At 40.7% G+C, this 16,452-nt stretch overlaps 1 protein-coding gene across 2 annotated transcripts in view; it reads right to left on the bottom strand.

The window, feature by feature from the left end:
* Positions 1-1,047: 1,047 nt before the first annotated feature.
* The window catches only part of CLPX (caseinolytic mitochondrial matrix peptidase chaperone subunit X), a 1,745,917-nt gene continuing 1,730,512 nt past the window's right edge, over positions 1,048-16,452 (bottom strand). For both annotated transcript variants that reach the window (XM_044078662.1, XM_044078663.1), the window contains one exon: positions 1,048-3,061. In XM_044078662.1, the coding sequence (XP_043934597.1) occupies positions 2,971-3,061 (91 nt within the window). In that variant the 3' untranslated portion in view covers positions 1,048-2,970. The remainder of the gene's footprint in view (positions 3,062-16,452) is intronic.

The following is a 16,452-nucleotide window of genomic DNA, read 5'->3' as shown; positions in this document are numbered from 1 at the left end:
ACGATACCAGAGTAATCCTATGGGATATGTTTGTAAAGGCTCCAGGGCCATTTAGCCTAGTACACATCTATGAACCTATAATCATGGTTTAGTATTGAAATGGGCCTGTATGAAGCTAGATCTGATGGATCTTTATCCTCTTTAGGTATTACAGTTACCACTGCTTTCTTCCAGGATGTTGGCCCTTCTCCTCCTCTTAAAATACTGTTAAACAAAACCTTCCAGGTCTTTATCAGTTTTTCCCCACTAGCTTGCAAACTTCCACAGGAATACCATCTATTCCTGGGGACTTCCTGTAAAGTGGTTATACATCACCATTTTTATCTCATCTCCTCTTGTCCAGTTAGTAACTGAGCCTCATCTGCCTCTAACCTTAGCACATTTAATTCTTCAATAAACATCTCCATTTGTACATTTTCTTATTTTCCATATTTCTCTGCCTTATACAGACCTTCATAGAATTTCTGAAATATTTCTAATACTTCTACAAGATCTCTTGTTATCTTCCTTGTAATGGGCCCCCTAAGCTTGGTGACAGCCTTTTCTACTTTCTGTGGCCCGAGTGATTGTGCTAAAAGCTTTTTTGCTCTAGAGTTACTATAAAAAAAAAACAGTTGCTTAACAGCAATCTTTCTAAACTCATGCATATTACTGAGGTAAACCCTTATTTTCTGTTTAGCATTCTGCAGTTGCTCCTCTTTTTGTTCTGTGAGATTCCCCCTATTTTGCAATAGTCAATACTTAAGCATTTAAGTCCCTCTAAATAATTCTTCTTAACCATATCTCCCTTTCTTTTATTTCCACCTATTTTAAACTCCAGTTTAATTTTATCCCACTCCCTAGCGATATTTTCAAAAAAAAATATCGTTCTTCCCTAACAGGATCTGAATAATTTCCTCTACCCGTTCCTTAAATGCCTTTCTTTTCAACAGGCAGGTGGGAAAGTACCAGTGTCTTATTTTTATTTCATTACCCTGTGTTTTTATTTTAGTTATTATTGGTGTATGATATGAATAAATGAATAAATCTTCATGACCATCATAGGAGTAAGAATGAATCAATTTTATTTTTCTGCTTTCCTTTATTTACACATTCTACAATGTCCCAATTTCAGAGAGATCATTAAAGATTTTTTAGGCAACAAGTGGAACAGAATCATGTACATGTAACTACAAGCAGTTGCATGGTTAAATGCTTTGACCATTAGCAATGATATTAATAGACAAAGTTCTCCTTCAGTTCCGAGATTTCCACTTTGAAAAAATAAGCAATAATTATTTTCATACATATGAAATAAAAAGTTACATTTGTAGCAGAGGTTGAAGACTGTGGCTGATGTACCACTATCCTGTAGCAGTCCTGCGTTTGATTCCTGCAGTCTCCATTTGCTTGACCCATATAACCAGATGGTGCTCTTGGGCTGAACCTGAAATGGATCTATGTGCTTGATCCCAGTTAACAACTATATACATTTTTTCTTCTAAAGTGAAAGTACAGTGCATTTTTTAATACAAATGCAGTTCCCAATTAAAAAAAAAAAAAAGAAAAGAAAATGGAATATATGACAATTTAGAGAGGTTAAGAATAATTTCACTAAAACAGGGTGACAGACTATTGAAAGGACTACTGAAAAGAAAGGCTCCCAGGGACCTTTGTGTTTGTGTGTGTGTGTGTGTGTGTGTGTGTGTGTGGGGGGGGGGTTAATCCTAAGAAAAACTAGCAAAAAACAATGCAATTGCTTCACGGAATAAGAATGCAATTTCTTCAAACAAGGGCAAGAAAAGCAGTAAGGGAAAATATTAAAGTAATGATGAAAATCCTCTCAAGTAATAAAAGGCATTTCCTTCCTGTGAACCAACTTGTAATACATTAAGGCAGCCCCCTCCTTCCATCCTTCCAAGGCAGATTAGGCAAATTGATACAACTACAGCAGTAAAGGAATTTGAAGAAATCCAGGTGGAAAACCAATCTTCCAAAAAGTGAAGCTATTAAAAGACATATCTGTACAGGAAAAAAACACATTCTTTGACCTCAACACAATGCAAAACTCAGAACTTGAACAAATGGCAATGCCCACAGTGCAACCACTGCAATGAATTTTCTAAGCAAATGCAATTTATAGTATCAAATCAAACCAAATATTGTAATAAATTATGCCACAATCTGATACAGCATCATAACGCAAAAAAAACTGACAGACAAAAAGTATTTTCTTAGATTTCTCTCCTCCCTCTCAGAAAAGCAACACAGTGAGTGGACTGGCAAAGAGAGACCAACCGTAGAAAACTGTTTTGCTGTATTTCATGTCAAAATGGGGTTCATAGCACAAATTAAATCAATGTCAACTCAGAATCTCAAAAATAATTAGACATTAAATAGCTTTTCTTGAAAATGACAAATGTACCATCCTACAACCACTTCAGTTTAATGATTTTGCTGTGCTAAGAACCATTCAATTTTTGACAGTAAACATTTTAATCTGTGAAACAGAATTGCATTTACCTTACTTTCTGAAGTGCAGTACCCTTATACTCTCAAAAGAATCTTCTGGTTATAGGACACCGTGTAATTTAATCCAGCTCCACAAGGTGTTATACAAAGTAAGTGCAATTTGCACAAGAGAACGCTCAAAAAAATATAAAGCCATATGACTGTATCAGTCCTTAGTTTAGATACAACAGCAAGCCATTATATCTAAAGCAGCAGGTTAACCTGAAAGGACACCATTACTATTATGAAGTAAGTGTTGAAAATCCGTTTTAATGAACTGCTTTTGAAAATTTTGTTTTGAAACTGTGTAATACACAGTGTGCAAATCACTGCTATATTATAACTAGGTACATGATCAGTCTGACATGTACTCAAGGTAAGACCATGTATCATACTTCATACTATAACACCATTTAAAGAATGAAGACTATATATTCAAACGAGGTGGGGTGGGATGGGAATTTTGATGTGGTGCAGTATTCAGATGTTTGCAGCATCTGCATGTCTCGCCCATCTGTCATCTTCTACTCCAGAATCATATTCTTCTTCAGATGAAACCTTAGGTGGGGCTCTAAAAAAAAAAAAAAAAAAAAAAAAAAAAAATGTTCTTTACATTTCAGAAAGCATGTGCAGTAGTGGTGACTAAATTCAAACCCGCAGAAGCAGTACGCCTGTGTGCAGATATGCAGACGGGTTCATGTCAAACCCACGACATGTTGAAATATCGAAAGTGACTACACAGAAACGAAACCATCGACATTTCAAAACATCGACAGTACAGGTATACGAAAGGACAGCGCTAACATGGGTCCTGCAAGGGGGAAGTAGTATGGGTACAGTATCATATCATATCCTTTACTTCCCCCTTGCAGGACCCATGTTAGCGCTGTCCTTTCGTATACCTGTACTGTTGATGTTTTGAAATGTCGATGGTTTCGTTTCGGTGTAGTCACTTTCAATATTTCAACATGTCGTGGGTTTGACATGAACCCATGCAGACATACCCACAACATACAGACCATTACTCAGTTCATAAAACTGCAGCAAACTGTTCTACAGATTCCAAGTACAGCAAAATGGGAAGAAAGAGCGACTTCCAACATGAACTGGTGTCAGAAGCTCACAGTCAAAACAGAAATTAGGCTCAGTAACGAATGTTTAGTTTGATGGACATTCATCTTCCTACTGTCAGACACAATTAAAATATAGAACAGTGGTTTAAATGTTAATTTCAGCTAAAATCTGTTTTTACAATGAATATTAATTCATCACAATAGAAAGACAATCTCCTATGCATCTATAAATTCTCACATGCTAGTTAGCCACATTTCCTAGAATCTAGATGCACTGAGCATTCAAGAAAGTGATCAGTACCCAACTTTATATTGCCCTGAAGTGGATGTAGCCAATGGAGAAGATACTGTTGCATACACACAAGAAGAGCAGAGTTTCAGTACACTTCAGTGCAGACAACTTAGTCATAGCTTATTGGGTAAGTACTAGGCTAGCTTGCTCTTGTGGACCATTTTAAGCCTAGCCAATTTCCCTTTCAGAGGTGAGAATCAAACCTTGTATTTTGTGTATGTGAAGTAAACAAACTCTTGATTCATTATGCCAACCCACAACCTTAAATGTATTCTCCTCAATGGAAATGGACACAACACATTTGACTTTGAAACTTTACTCAGCTGTCACTAAACCCCCCCAAAAGACACATACCCTTGAGTTCCCTATGGTCAGAAATGAACCTCCTACATATCTAGTTACACAATCTAGAGCAAAGTATTAGCTGGAAGTACCACAGAAGTCATCTATCTTTGCTAAGATCATAGTTATCAAACTATTTCAACAGTCACGCAATTTTTACATGCAGTCAGCACTTCTGCTATAATTTTTTTCAGCCAATGAAAAAAAGTTTAAGAAGAAAAAAAGAAGAGAGAGTGCTAGTGCTAAGAACACAGAAAGGACATTACAACTAAAAATGAGGTATTTAAAATGACAAACCATGGACCTTTAAAGCAGTGTCACTACAGGTGTACGTCATCACATATGGTTATACTCACTCAATTTTTCAATGCTTGCTTTCTTTCTGGTGAAGGCCAGCTGTAGTCCCTTAACAATGGAGTGAGGATCTTGTAACATAGACTCTTCTTCAGTTCTCTGAGGCTCCAAAAACCTCCAAACAACTGTGTGCTTGTGGGACACACATATATCTACACCTTTCTCTATTTCTCATTCTCACTCCATATACACACACATGCACACAAGCTGGTATTATACCAACATTTAGAGGATCACTGAGAAACAATCAAACATGTTAGCACCAGGCAGAAGGGGAAGTAAGCCCTGAATGTGACTCAAAAAAACCCAGTTCAGTTAATGACCTAATACTGGAAGAAAAACTGTGTGATACAGGTAATGAGGAAGCAAAACCTGCTTGTCTCCTCCTGGGGGAGGAAGAGGAACTACATATCCTACAGGCACTGATATTCTTACTATCCCTCTTTGGACACAAGGGATCTTTAAGACAGACAGACTTGACTCCAAAGGGGTCAAACTTGAGGTGATGTCACAGTAGTTTCAGGGAACACCCACTGCTTAGCTTAATGCACCCTTCCACTCTGGAGGTACGTCTAGCATGTAAAGAGATCTGTGGCTACAGCAAGATGAAAAACATCTTGATAAGCCAGCAGTATAACAACTACAGCTCTTCTCTTCTGTTTTTATCCTTAAGGTGGTGATTATTCATACTTTTTGTTGAGCCTACATGCTTCCACTGTAAGGCTGACTTTCCCAGCAAGTTACACTGACATATGCACGTCAATGGCTCAACAGGCAGTACACTCATCTTTGGTGCTGGAAGAGCAGGAGGCTGTGGATTCCATTCACACTTCATGGGACTGGATTCATTTTCCATTACTGACACTAGGGGATTGCTTCACACTTGAGTGTTCCATTCTACTGATGAGATGTTAAACTAATGTCTCCTTTGTCTTAGATGGATGTAAAAGATCCCATGCATTTATGAAAAAGACATGGGGGAATTTTACTGGTGCCCTGGCCAAACTTCTCTTAGTCAGTATAAATACAACCAAGTGTCTTACCCGAAGAGAGGCTAATAGTCTATTAGGACTAAACAAAGGTTTAATAAACAAACACACATCAACATGAGCAGCCAAGGAAGACAATAAAGGGAAAACTTTGGTACTAGCAGCCAGTAGCAGGCAGGACAAAAGATAAACAATCAAAGAAGAACGAATGGACAATTGTTAACTTTTTCTGACATCGGTTAGAGCAAGAAAAAAGGATCCTCAATGAGGTACTTAACTTTAGAAGACTTCAGGCTTGAAGCTCGAAAAACTAAAATTTCAGGTAGCGGCCGACTGGCACTTGCGAACTGCTTCTGCTTCGGGATCCCACATGGCAAGAAAAGCTGATGCAATGGTGTCGGCTGCATGTTTTATACCCCTGATGACCTGACATCAAGGAAGAGGCGAAAGCATCCAATGCTGAAATCCCAAGACTCTGGTATTTGGGCCGACTGAGGGCTACCTGCAGGCAGATAACCCCAAGTGTGATGACTGCAACAGTGAAACACAAAGAACATCCAATGTTATGGTGAGTACCTCAACACAACGGTACTACAACACTTTAGGGAAAAGGCCACTATGGTCAGAAAATCACAACACTGACAGAATCTCAAAAAGTAAAACACAGCCCCTGCAAAGTGGACAGCTATAAGGTCATCTATATCATGTCCTACTCATGGACTGAGGTAGTAGATTGTAGTATTTAGTGAAAGTACTGAGAAGTCCAGATTGTTGCTTCTAAAATCTCGAGTGAAAATATCTTGAGTGGAAGCATTTCTAAATAAAGTTGCAGATATAGCAGCAGCTTTCAAACAACAAGCCCTAATGAGGCCTTGATGTAGTCTGCTGCACACCAAGAGTAGTTTGTTCTGACATCTATTTATTCATTCTGTGTTAACTGAGAATGATGATGTCATGTGGACTGCTTCCTAGTTCAGACTGGGTTAATACACAACCAGAATACAATGAAACAAAAATATAGAACAAATTTCAAATCATAGAGCTGCATGTCAGCACTATGTAGTCACATAGTGTTAATAAACTAATAAATAAATATCTTAATTTGTGCATTTACAGCTTGTGTAACTGTTGAAAAAGAAGGGGTGAGAAGGGGATAAGGCAGGAAGAAAAAGGATGATGGAAGGCAAGAAGTGTGTAGAGGTTTATTGAAGAAGAGGAGTTAGTGAAGGGGATAAAGAATATAATGAAAACAGTGGGAATGAAAGAAGGATAGAGGGGCAGAGTGAGATGAGTGGGAGAAGTTGATAAGGAGTAATTCTCTTTGGAATAGTAATGACTTAAATTGATGATGTGAAAGAAGTAGTGGTGGGTGGATATTAACTAATTATCAACTGATGCCTTTGGAGCAGAAGCATTTACTTGTCACTTCCTTGAAAAGATTGTGCCTCAATTTATAGGTTCATAGGTTCATACTAGGCTATCTGCCCTAGGGCATTTATAAGCCTAGCCAGAGTGTGTTTGGTTTTCGCCACCCATTTTAAATTAATTTTGCTATGCGTTTTTTTTGAGGTTAGTATACTGTGCCTCTGTCTAACAGTGACACAGAAGTGATAGCCGGGGTAAACCTACGATCTCCCATCCACTCATCAAGATTCCTCTTGAAGAGAGTCAATGTGGGACTCTGCCTAACCTGGACTGGGATTTTATTCCAGAGTGAAGGGAGCCTCTGGGTTATGAATCTGTCCCTCCAGCATGTCCTATTTATTTCAGTGCTGAGGTTCAAGTCTCTCGAGCGCATAGCTCGATGGGATTTGGATTTTCTGAGGTGCAGCATGTCCATTAATTCTGGGTTGGACATGGCTTTATACGTCAGGCATAGATCGCCTCTGAGCAGGCGGTATGCCACTGAGTAGAGCTGGAGTTTCTTTAACCGGGCAGCATATGGCATCTGTTTGAGCCCTTTGATCCTCTTGGTGAGGTACTTTTGGGGTCTTTCCAGTTGCTGCAGGTGTCTGGTAAGGTACATCCCAAAAGGGGCATTGTACTCAATTATGGGCCTGATGAGGGATGAGTAAAGAGGTACGATGACCTCCCCTGATCTAGATGTGAATCCCTTCATGATTAGGTGGGCTATATAAAATGTTTTCTAACCACTTTGGCCACGTGGTTGTCAAATTAGAGATTGCTATCAACTTGGGTCCCCAGGTCCCTAATGACTTCTTCTGTACTTAATGGATTACCACCTATGTGGTAATTTGTGGGCACTTTGTTTTTGCCAAAGGGATGACTATACACTTTTGGCGTTTAGCTTGAGGCCATGGCTCTGGCACCAGTTGTCTGTTTCTATGAGGCCCTTTTGGAGGATGCTTGTGTCAGCTGGAGAGTTGATTATGGCACCCAGTTTGCAGTCATCTGCGAACTTGGTCAGCCACAGTCCTTCTGTGTTGGCCTGTACCGCCGAGAAATATATACCGAACAAGAGAGATCCCAGGACTGAGCCTTGTGGGACGCCACTTGTAACTGGTTTGGAGTCTGACATGGCTCCAGCAATTCTAACCATGTGGGTTCTGTCCTTGAGCCAGTTTGCAACCCATCTAGTGACATAGGGGTTTATATTTAAGCTGGTGAGCTTATCTATAATGCCCGAGTGGGGTATTGTATCGAAGGCTTTTGCGAGGTCCAGGTAGGCTGTGTGGACCACCTTCCCTCGTCAATGGCCTTGGTGACTGTTTCAAAGAAATCGACCAGGTTTAAGAGGCAGGATCTGCCCTTAACAAAGCCAAACCGGGTAGGATCCAGTGTCTGTAGGTCCCCAATATCTTTATTTATGAGGTCCATGATGATCCTTTCCATAGCTTTGCAGACCAAGCTAGTCAGGCTTATGGGGCGATAGTTTCCAGGATCCGTTGAGGCACCACCTTTGTGGAGAGGGACCACTGTTGCTGTACGCCACTCTTTGGGTACATATCCTGTAGTAAGGCTAAGACTGAACAGTAGTTTTATGTTTGGGTTTATCTCTTCTTGGAGTTCATGTAGGACGCAGCCCGGGACACCATCTGGTCCCATTGATGCTGTGTTTTTTGCTTTGGAGAGGGCGGCTCTTACCTGAGCATCTGAGATGTCAGGGGGGCAGCACTCTGTTGGGATAGATATTTGCCCTTTTGGTGGGGGGAGGGGGGAGAAGTTTGCACTGAACCTGTCAGCTAGGATGCTGGCAATGTCTGTGGGCTCGGTGTATTTTTTGTCATTTTGGACTAATTCTGAGCATATCTGGGAATTCCCACCCAGGTTCCTAACATAACTAAAGAAAGCCTTGTGATTATCCTTAGTGTCCTGCGCAATTTTTCTCTCGAAGCTGGCCTTAGACGATTTTATGAGTGCCCGTAGTTTTTGCTAATACTGATCAGAGATGCCTTCCCTTTTTGGGATTTTGCTCTATCATGTAGTAGCTTCCTCCTTCTATTGTATAGTTTGTTTATGGCTGGGGTCCACCAGACAGGACGAGGGTCTTGGTTTTATTTGGGATTGCATGATCCATGCATTCCTGAAGGTGTTCATAGAATGCGTTTATAAAGGATTCTGCGGTCTGGGCCATATTTTCCACAGGCCCGGGGGCTTTGAAGGATTTCGCCTCGGTTTTGAGGCGTGTGAAATTTGCTTTAGAGAAGTTTTTCACTGTGGTTTTCTGGGCAGGGGGTGGGGTCGGGATGTGAATATCCAGTGAGATTAGTTTATGGTCTGATCTTACCAGTGAGGGATACACTTCTGGACTACACTTATAGAAGGACAAGATGGATTTTAGGTCTATTGGGAGTGACTCCTGAGTTTTAAAGATCATTCTTAAAAAGCTATAGTGGATGGAATGGAGGTTGTTCTGAGAAATGGATAGGGTAAGGGAAGATTGAGATCTAAGGTTATATGCTGTGGTTCTTTTAGACATCTTGCAAAAAGTGGAAGGTTTCCTTATGCATTAGTCTGTATGTTAGAGATATTAGGAGTAGCATGCACCTTTGTTTTATTCAACACCATTTTAGTTTGGCTAGGATTGCACAGTGATGCTCTTGGTGGGACCCACCTTTCCTTTCTTAAGCAATACAAAAGGATAATCTGATTTTCAGAAACAAAGTCCTTCTGGTAGAAAATCTCAACCGTCTCTGAACATTCAAGATGTGCAACGCATGCTCTCCAACCTTCTGGTACTTGAAGTACAAACTTGGTAGCTCAAATGAATGGTTCAAGGAAACAGTAGGTACAAATTCTGTCATAAAATGATTTTTCATAAGTGACACCTTCAGCATTGCAAATGACTATAATGGGGTGGTGGAGTGGAGGGGGGTTACACATTAAGACTTGTAGTTTAGAAAGTTTTCTCCCAAAAGCAACTGCCATCAAGAAAAAATTATTTCATGAAAGCTACTTTCAAGTCAACAGAATCCAATGGTTCAAAAGAAGGCACAGTTAACTTTTCTAACATAAAGCTCGAGTCGCAAGGTGGTGGCACTTATCTTTTTGGAAGCCCTAAAAGCAGAATCTTCTTAAGGAAACTATAACCGGAAGACTAGCTACTACCTGAAGAAATGCTGGAACATATGCTAGAAGTGCAGAGACATTTACACTCTACCTAAAGACTGCTGTAGCTTAGCTGTGAAAACTCACAAAATAACCCAAGTCATGAAACCGAAATAACTTAATACTTGTAGTGCTGCATATGCTGAAAAGTTTTGTTTTTACTTTTGAAGGGCATGAGTTTCATGTATTAAGCCTTTTAGCTTAGTTCATGATGTTTGGCACTGCTAATGAGAACATCACAATGTCAGGAGTTATTAAAGAAGACTTTATTATTTATTTATTTATTTATTAAAGGTAAGGAAAGCAGGCAAAGACTTTCTTGAGTGATCTGCTATAAGACAATGGTGTGCCAAATATTCCCGACTTCCTGGTTCACAGTTTATATACAAATACCACCTTGAGTTTACCCTGAAAATATGCTACTAACCTAGTGGGACTAACCCGGTCAACAAACAATAAATAAATAATAAAAAAAATACTTAACATTGTTTTCTTCATTTTCTATTCTCTGTTTATTGCCGTGTTATTTTAATTTTAACCTTTTTTCTTGTAATTTTGGAGCTTCTAGGTTAGGGCAGAAAGCAATTCTTATCTTTTCCTTTGCAAGATCAAAGGAACTACTTCTGAACTGTGAGCAGAACTTTTTAAATGCAATGTAAGGAATAAAGATCAATGAGTGAGCTGAAACATTGCTGTGAGTATTTCTGAATTTAGGCTACTAGCTGACTTCAAAAAGAAAGCACAAGCTGAAGAACCAAGTAGTGTAAGGCAGCAGTGGTAACGTCTACGCCATTTGCGTGCCCCAGTGTAGGACTGCCAGGTGCTCCAGTTATTTTCAATATCTCAAAAACACTGTAGATAAACTGATAATTTCCCAAACTGCCCGTAAACTGTGCAAGCCATGTAAGAGTAAGCTAGTATGCGTAAATCCAGTAACAGGCTGCCTATCTAGACTTAATTTCTCTGTATTGCATCAACTGAGTGCTGGGATAAGCACTGGCTTCACCATTACCATTAAGTGGGCAAATAGGGAATAAACAGATGGTTTGCAGTCTGTATGCTTATGACGTTTCCTTCTTTTCTGCAACCATTTTACTCTACAACTACTTTAACCTAAAAGTTTCTTCATTAAGGTTTTAAAAGTTCTATGTTAGGGCTTGCCCCCTGCTAAAACTGTTTCGTTTTTGTAGTTTTTCGATATTTTAAACTGTTGATCAGATGGTCACAACCATATGAATTTTGACAATTAAAAATTATGACCAACTGTAATAGATCCAATTCTTCATATTGTCTATGTGTACTTGCCATGTGGGAGTGAGTGTATGCACATGCAGCACAAACTAGTGTCCTAAATAAGATTAGTTTCTCTGCCTTCTACCAACTGTCTGCTGGGACAAGGCTTTCACACCTCTGTAATCTTGAAGTTGATTAAGCATTTAATCAGAAAATTAACAAATGGTTTATAATTCATAGTTTACACACTTAAATTTTCTGGCAACCCAATGCAAGTGGGAGATCCGTAAGTGCAGGTCTTGCAGTTACAAAAAACTAACTGCAATAGACAAGGAAAACAGTGAATCCCCAAAACTGCCATAAAAGTGCCATTAAAACATTTTGCTGGGTGGTTATGTACCCCATACACCTGCTTACTTGCATATACTACCTCCAAGACTGATGCACCTTGGAGTCTAAGGGGAATTCTCCAAGAAATCCCAAACTATAAAGTACAGCTGTGTGAGAACTTACTATAACAGTAGATGCACTACTGATCACTGTTACAGTATTCTTAACATATGAGTTTTTATCTGCTGATATCTGGATGGGGTACAAAAGCTTTACTGAGGGTGTTACGCCCAAGGTGTGACCTCAGTTCGTATGGATAGGGGTAGACAGGAGGATGTAAGCACTAGTACCTCAGACTATCTCCAAGCCAGCATCAAAAGGGGACATTGTAACTTTTTCCAGCAGAAAGCTGAGATCCCAGGTAGGAGGAAAAAGGTTTCCTATTTCCTCCCATAAACAGAAGTCTGACCTCTGTCCTGGACATGAGCAGGATGAAAACGCAAGCAGGCCTCAAAGGCAGACAGATGGGCTTTAACAGAACAGTAGGCCAGCTCAGAGTGTAATAATTTGGACAGATATTTGAGGGCAGGAGGAGAATCTAATAATAATGGGTCTTGGTTGTGCATCAAAGCACCAAACTGAGAATCTTTTTTCACTGAGCCTTACATGTTTATCTGATGGTTGGTTTTCTGGCTTCCTGTAGAACCTGAACCACCTCCTCAGAGAAGAGGTGAATTTTAGGGATAAGAACCCTAGCAACCACAGAGCGAGACAGAGGCGCTAGATTTGGATGGAGAAGCAGACCTTGCTTTTCAGTGAGCAGATTTGTCTGCAATGCCATTTTCCAATAGCTTCCCTTGGACAGATGGAATAACAGGGGAGACCAATGGTGTCTCAGCAAGAAGGGGGCCAGAAGTGTGAGTTTTGGAGTTTCCTTTTGAACTTTTCAAAGGATTTTTGGAAGTGGTGGTGGTCATACAGGAATCTCCTCAACCACTGGAAAAATAAGACATCTGTCCTCCAAGCTAAGGGGGAAGGACTCCTCATGCATAACAGGGAAATCTGGTGATTTTCTGGTGACACAAAAGGGGCTACATGTGGTGTTCTCCACTGAAGCCTTATTCTTTTGAAAACATGTTTGAGGATCCCCCATGGACCTGCTTAAGGGTTCACCAGTACATTTGATTGTGAGGGAGTATATGAAGTCTTCAGAGTTATGTCTATTTGTGTGGTTCAGTGCCATGCCTCCTGTGCAGTGGGTAAGAGTAAAAATTTGAAATGTCATGACTCCTTAGAACAAGTCCTGAAGCAAAGAGACTGAATGTCTGAAAGAACAGATTTACATATACTAAGTCTGAGATGCCATTTCTCAGAATATTCCCTTTTCTCTGAGGTATGGATCTTGGAATTGGAATATATAAGTTGGGGTGTTTGGGGAGCTTGCCCTCCCTGCAATAAGAAGTTTTAAGGAGAACAGCGATTTTCAAGATTCACTCTTTTCCAGGTTTTTTCAGCTTTTCAGCACTCTGCATTTCAAGTGCCAAAATTTTAATAGGGAGCCACAGTAAGAGCTTGTGCCTCCCCCATATGTTTAGATATCACATAACTGTGGTGTTATCTGTGTACACCAGAAGTGAGCCTAGTTTAAACAGAGGAAAGAATATCTGCAGTGCTTGCAGAAGGGCTCTCATTTTTTCAGGCTCATGTGTTCTTTCAGGATGGGGGAAGGCCACTTCCCCTGCACATGGCGGGATCCTGTCCAAAACTCCCATACTCTGTCTGAGTCATCTGTAGGAAAAGTTTGGTTAGGTGGGGCTGGTGTGAAAGGAATGCCTGGGTTGAACACGACCAGTTTTCCCACCACAGATGTTCATTTTTGAGGTAATACAGGGATCAGGGTATCCAGGGGATGGGAATGTTGAGACCAGACTGATTTCATGTATCACTGAAATTTCCACCTATGTAGTCTGGCCAGAGGAAGAAATGGAATGGCAGTTGCCATGAAGCCCAAGGCACAAAGAATCTCCCTTGCTGTGCAGTGAGACACTGAGCAGAAATTTCTGAAAAAGGTGGCCAGACTGAAAAATATTTCCTGAGGAAAGAAGGCAAGCATTTTCTGTGGGTCTGGTCTGTAACCCAGAAAGACCAGGTCCTGAGCGGGTGTGAGATGGGACTTTTTGAAATCTATGGTGAACCCTAGGATGAACAGGAAATGTACTGTGAAACCTACAAGCTTGAGGAGAAGGGGAAGAGAGAGCTTGAATGAGTAGGTCATCCAGGTAAGGGAAAATCTGAATTCCCTTTGTGTGACAGAAAGCTACCAATATCTAGGTGCTTTCCAAAATCTTCGAAGAAAGACCAAAGAGTGAAGCAGTACACTGAAAATGTGATAAAGCACAGAAAAATCTGAATAATTTTCTGCAAGAAGGTCGAATAGGGATGTGGAGGTATGCATCCTTTAGGTTTAGTGATATCAGAAAGGTGTGCGAAAGAATGAAAGACAGAAGGGTGTACAGAGAGAAAGCATTTTGAAAGTGGGCATCTTCAGAAAGGAGTTTAAAAGAGAGAAATCCAGAATGGGTCTCCATTATTCTTCCTTTCTTTGGCACCAGAAAAACTGTGGAATAGAACCCATTTCCTATGAGGGAAGATGGCACTCTTTCTATGGTGCCTTGATCTAGCAAGTCCTGAATGATAGGACTGAGTAAAGGGAGCTGGTTTTGTGGGGAAGGAGGCAGGCCCTTTAGGCAGGGGATGCTTTCCCATGATACGGCATAGCCTTCTTTGCCGATCGCCTTAACCCTTTTGTCTGTGGTTATTTCCTAGAAAGAAAGGAACACACAAAGTCTTTTTGAAGGAGAAGTAGAGGGATGGAGAAGGAGTGAGGTGTAGCTGGGAAAGACAATTACAGGTTTTTGCCTCCAAAAGGAGGCAGCCCCAAAGGAGATTCCCTATGTGGTTTGTCTGAAACTCTCTTTCTTGGTATTTTGCTTTGTTTGTGAGTGGACCGGGAATGCCTCTTAACAAAGGAAGTGGCTAGGTAGTTCATGTGGTATCCAGGGACTGTAGAAAGTAAAATTTGCCTACAGTCCTTCATAGTCTTATCCTACTCTTGAAGGGCTTTGAAGATTTTTCCAGCTTTTGGGCCAAACAGGAGGTATTTGTCTAGGGGGTGACTCTAGGATTTTAGATTTGAAGTCCTTAGGTATGGGTTGGCTGTGCAACCATACATAACGTCTGATGACTGAACCTGTGGCTGCAGTCCTGGAAGAAGTATCCACTACATCATAACTGCATCTGATACTGTGCCTAGCAATTTGAATGGCTTGAGAGTGTAAGGTCTGCATTTGCTGCTTAGATTCTGCAGACTGTGGGTCTGACATGACCGTATTCAGAAACTGCAAGGCAGACAGCCCAAGTATTTAGTCATCTGCTTCTCATAACTGATAGCTCTGAATGCAAGGGTGGCAGAGGTGTAGACCTTTTTTTCCACCTGTTCATAAGCCCTGTTATCCTTGACTGTGAAAAGGGTGTTAGCACTGGGGAGAAGTTAAGAAAGCTTATCAGAGGACAAGGAGACAGCAGCAGGGTGAGCCACAGGGTTCTTACAAAAGTATTTTAATTAATCAGGCACCTTGAAGAATCTGTCTGGTCTTTAAGGTGCTGGTTGGTTGCAAATATTTATACATGCATCAATGTAAACTTTACCTTCATCTACAAGCAAATACACCACATAGGTTGTAGACGATAAGAGAAGGAAAGATAAACTTTAGAAAGACAGGGGGATGACGGGAGGGTAACCTGGACTGCAACAGTGAATACACTTGAACATCTACATTTATGGTAAGTGTACACAACTGTACTATGTTCTTTGTGTTTCACTGTTGCAGTCCTTACATTTGGGTAGAATCCCAAAGCTATGGTTGGGAGGCTGGAGCTAAACAGCATTAGGTAAGGCTATAAGGCCCTGCAGCACTGCAGTGGCAAAGCCTGCCCTGGACTTAGAGTAAAGAGGCAAATTGTAATGCTTTGTAAAGGTGTGAAAAGAACTCCAAGTAGCAGCCTGTAGAATGTCTTTGGTTGGTACTCCTCTGAGAAAGGCTGCTGAAGTAGCTGCAGCTCTGGTGGAATGTGACCTAATGCCCTTGGGCACAGGTTTACCATGGTGTATGTAGCAGAAACGGATGCAGTGGCTTATCCATTTTGAAATTGTCTGCTTTGAAATAGCCTTTCCTTCTGATCTTGCTGCATCTGACACTAGTAATTGCTCAGTTTTTCTTAGAGCTTTAATCCTGCTCAAGTAGAATCTTAGCTGTCTGTGTACATCCAAGAAATGCAGAATTATTTCCCCTTTGTTCTGCGGATTTGGATAAAAAGTTGGCAGATGAATTGTTTGGTTAAGAGCCACACTGGAAACCACCTTAGGCATAAAATAGAATTTGTCCTCAGAGACACCCTGTCTGGGTAAAATGTGATAAAAGGCTCTACAGCCATGAGGGCATGTAGCTCCGAAACTCTTCTTGCTGAAGTAATTGCTAGTAGCAGAGCTGTCTTCCATGATAAGAACTTTATATCAGCGGTAGCAGCTGGTTCAAATGGAGGCAGGGTGGGCTTTTCCAACACATAACTGAGGTCCCATGCAGGTAATGGTGATCTTCTAGGAGGCCTTAAATTTTTGGCTCCTCTAAGATACTGCTTTATTAAAGGAAGAGAAAAGATTGCTGGCTCTGTATTGTAATGAGCTGAAATGGCAGAGGCATGGATTTTGATTGATGAGAAA

Source organism: Protopterus annectens, chromosome 7.part1, assembly GCF_019279795.1.
Source record: "Protopterus annectens isolate FY-2018-M chromosome 7.part1, PAN1.0, whole genome shotgun sequence".
NCBI classification, from domain to species: Eukaryota; Metazoa; Chordata; order Ceratodontiformes; family Protopteridae; genus Protopterus; species Protopterus annectens.
Note: the sequence above shows the minus strand (reverse complement) of the source record. Positions and strands in the feature narration are given on the sequence as shown.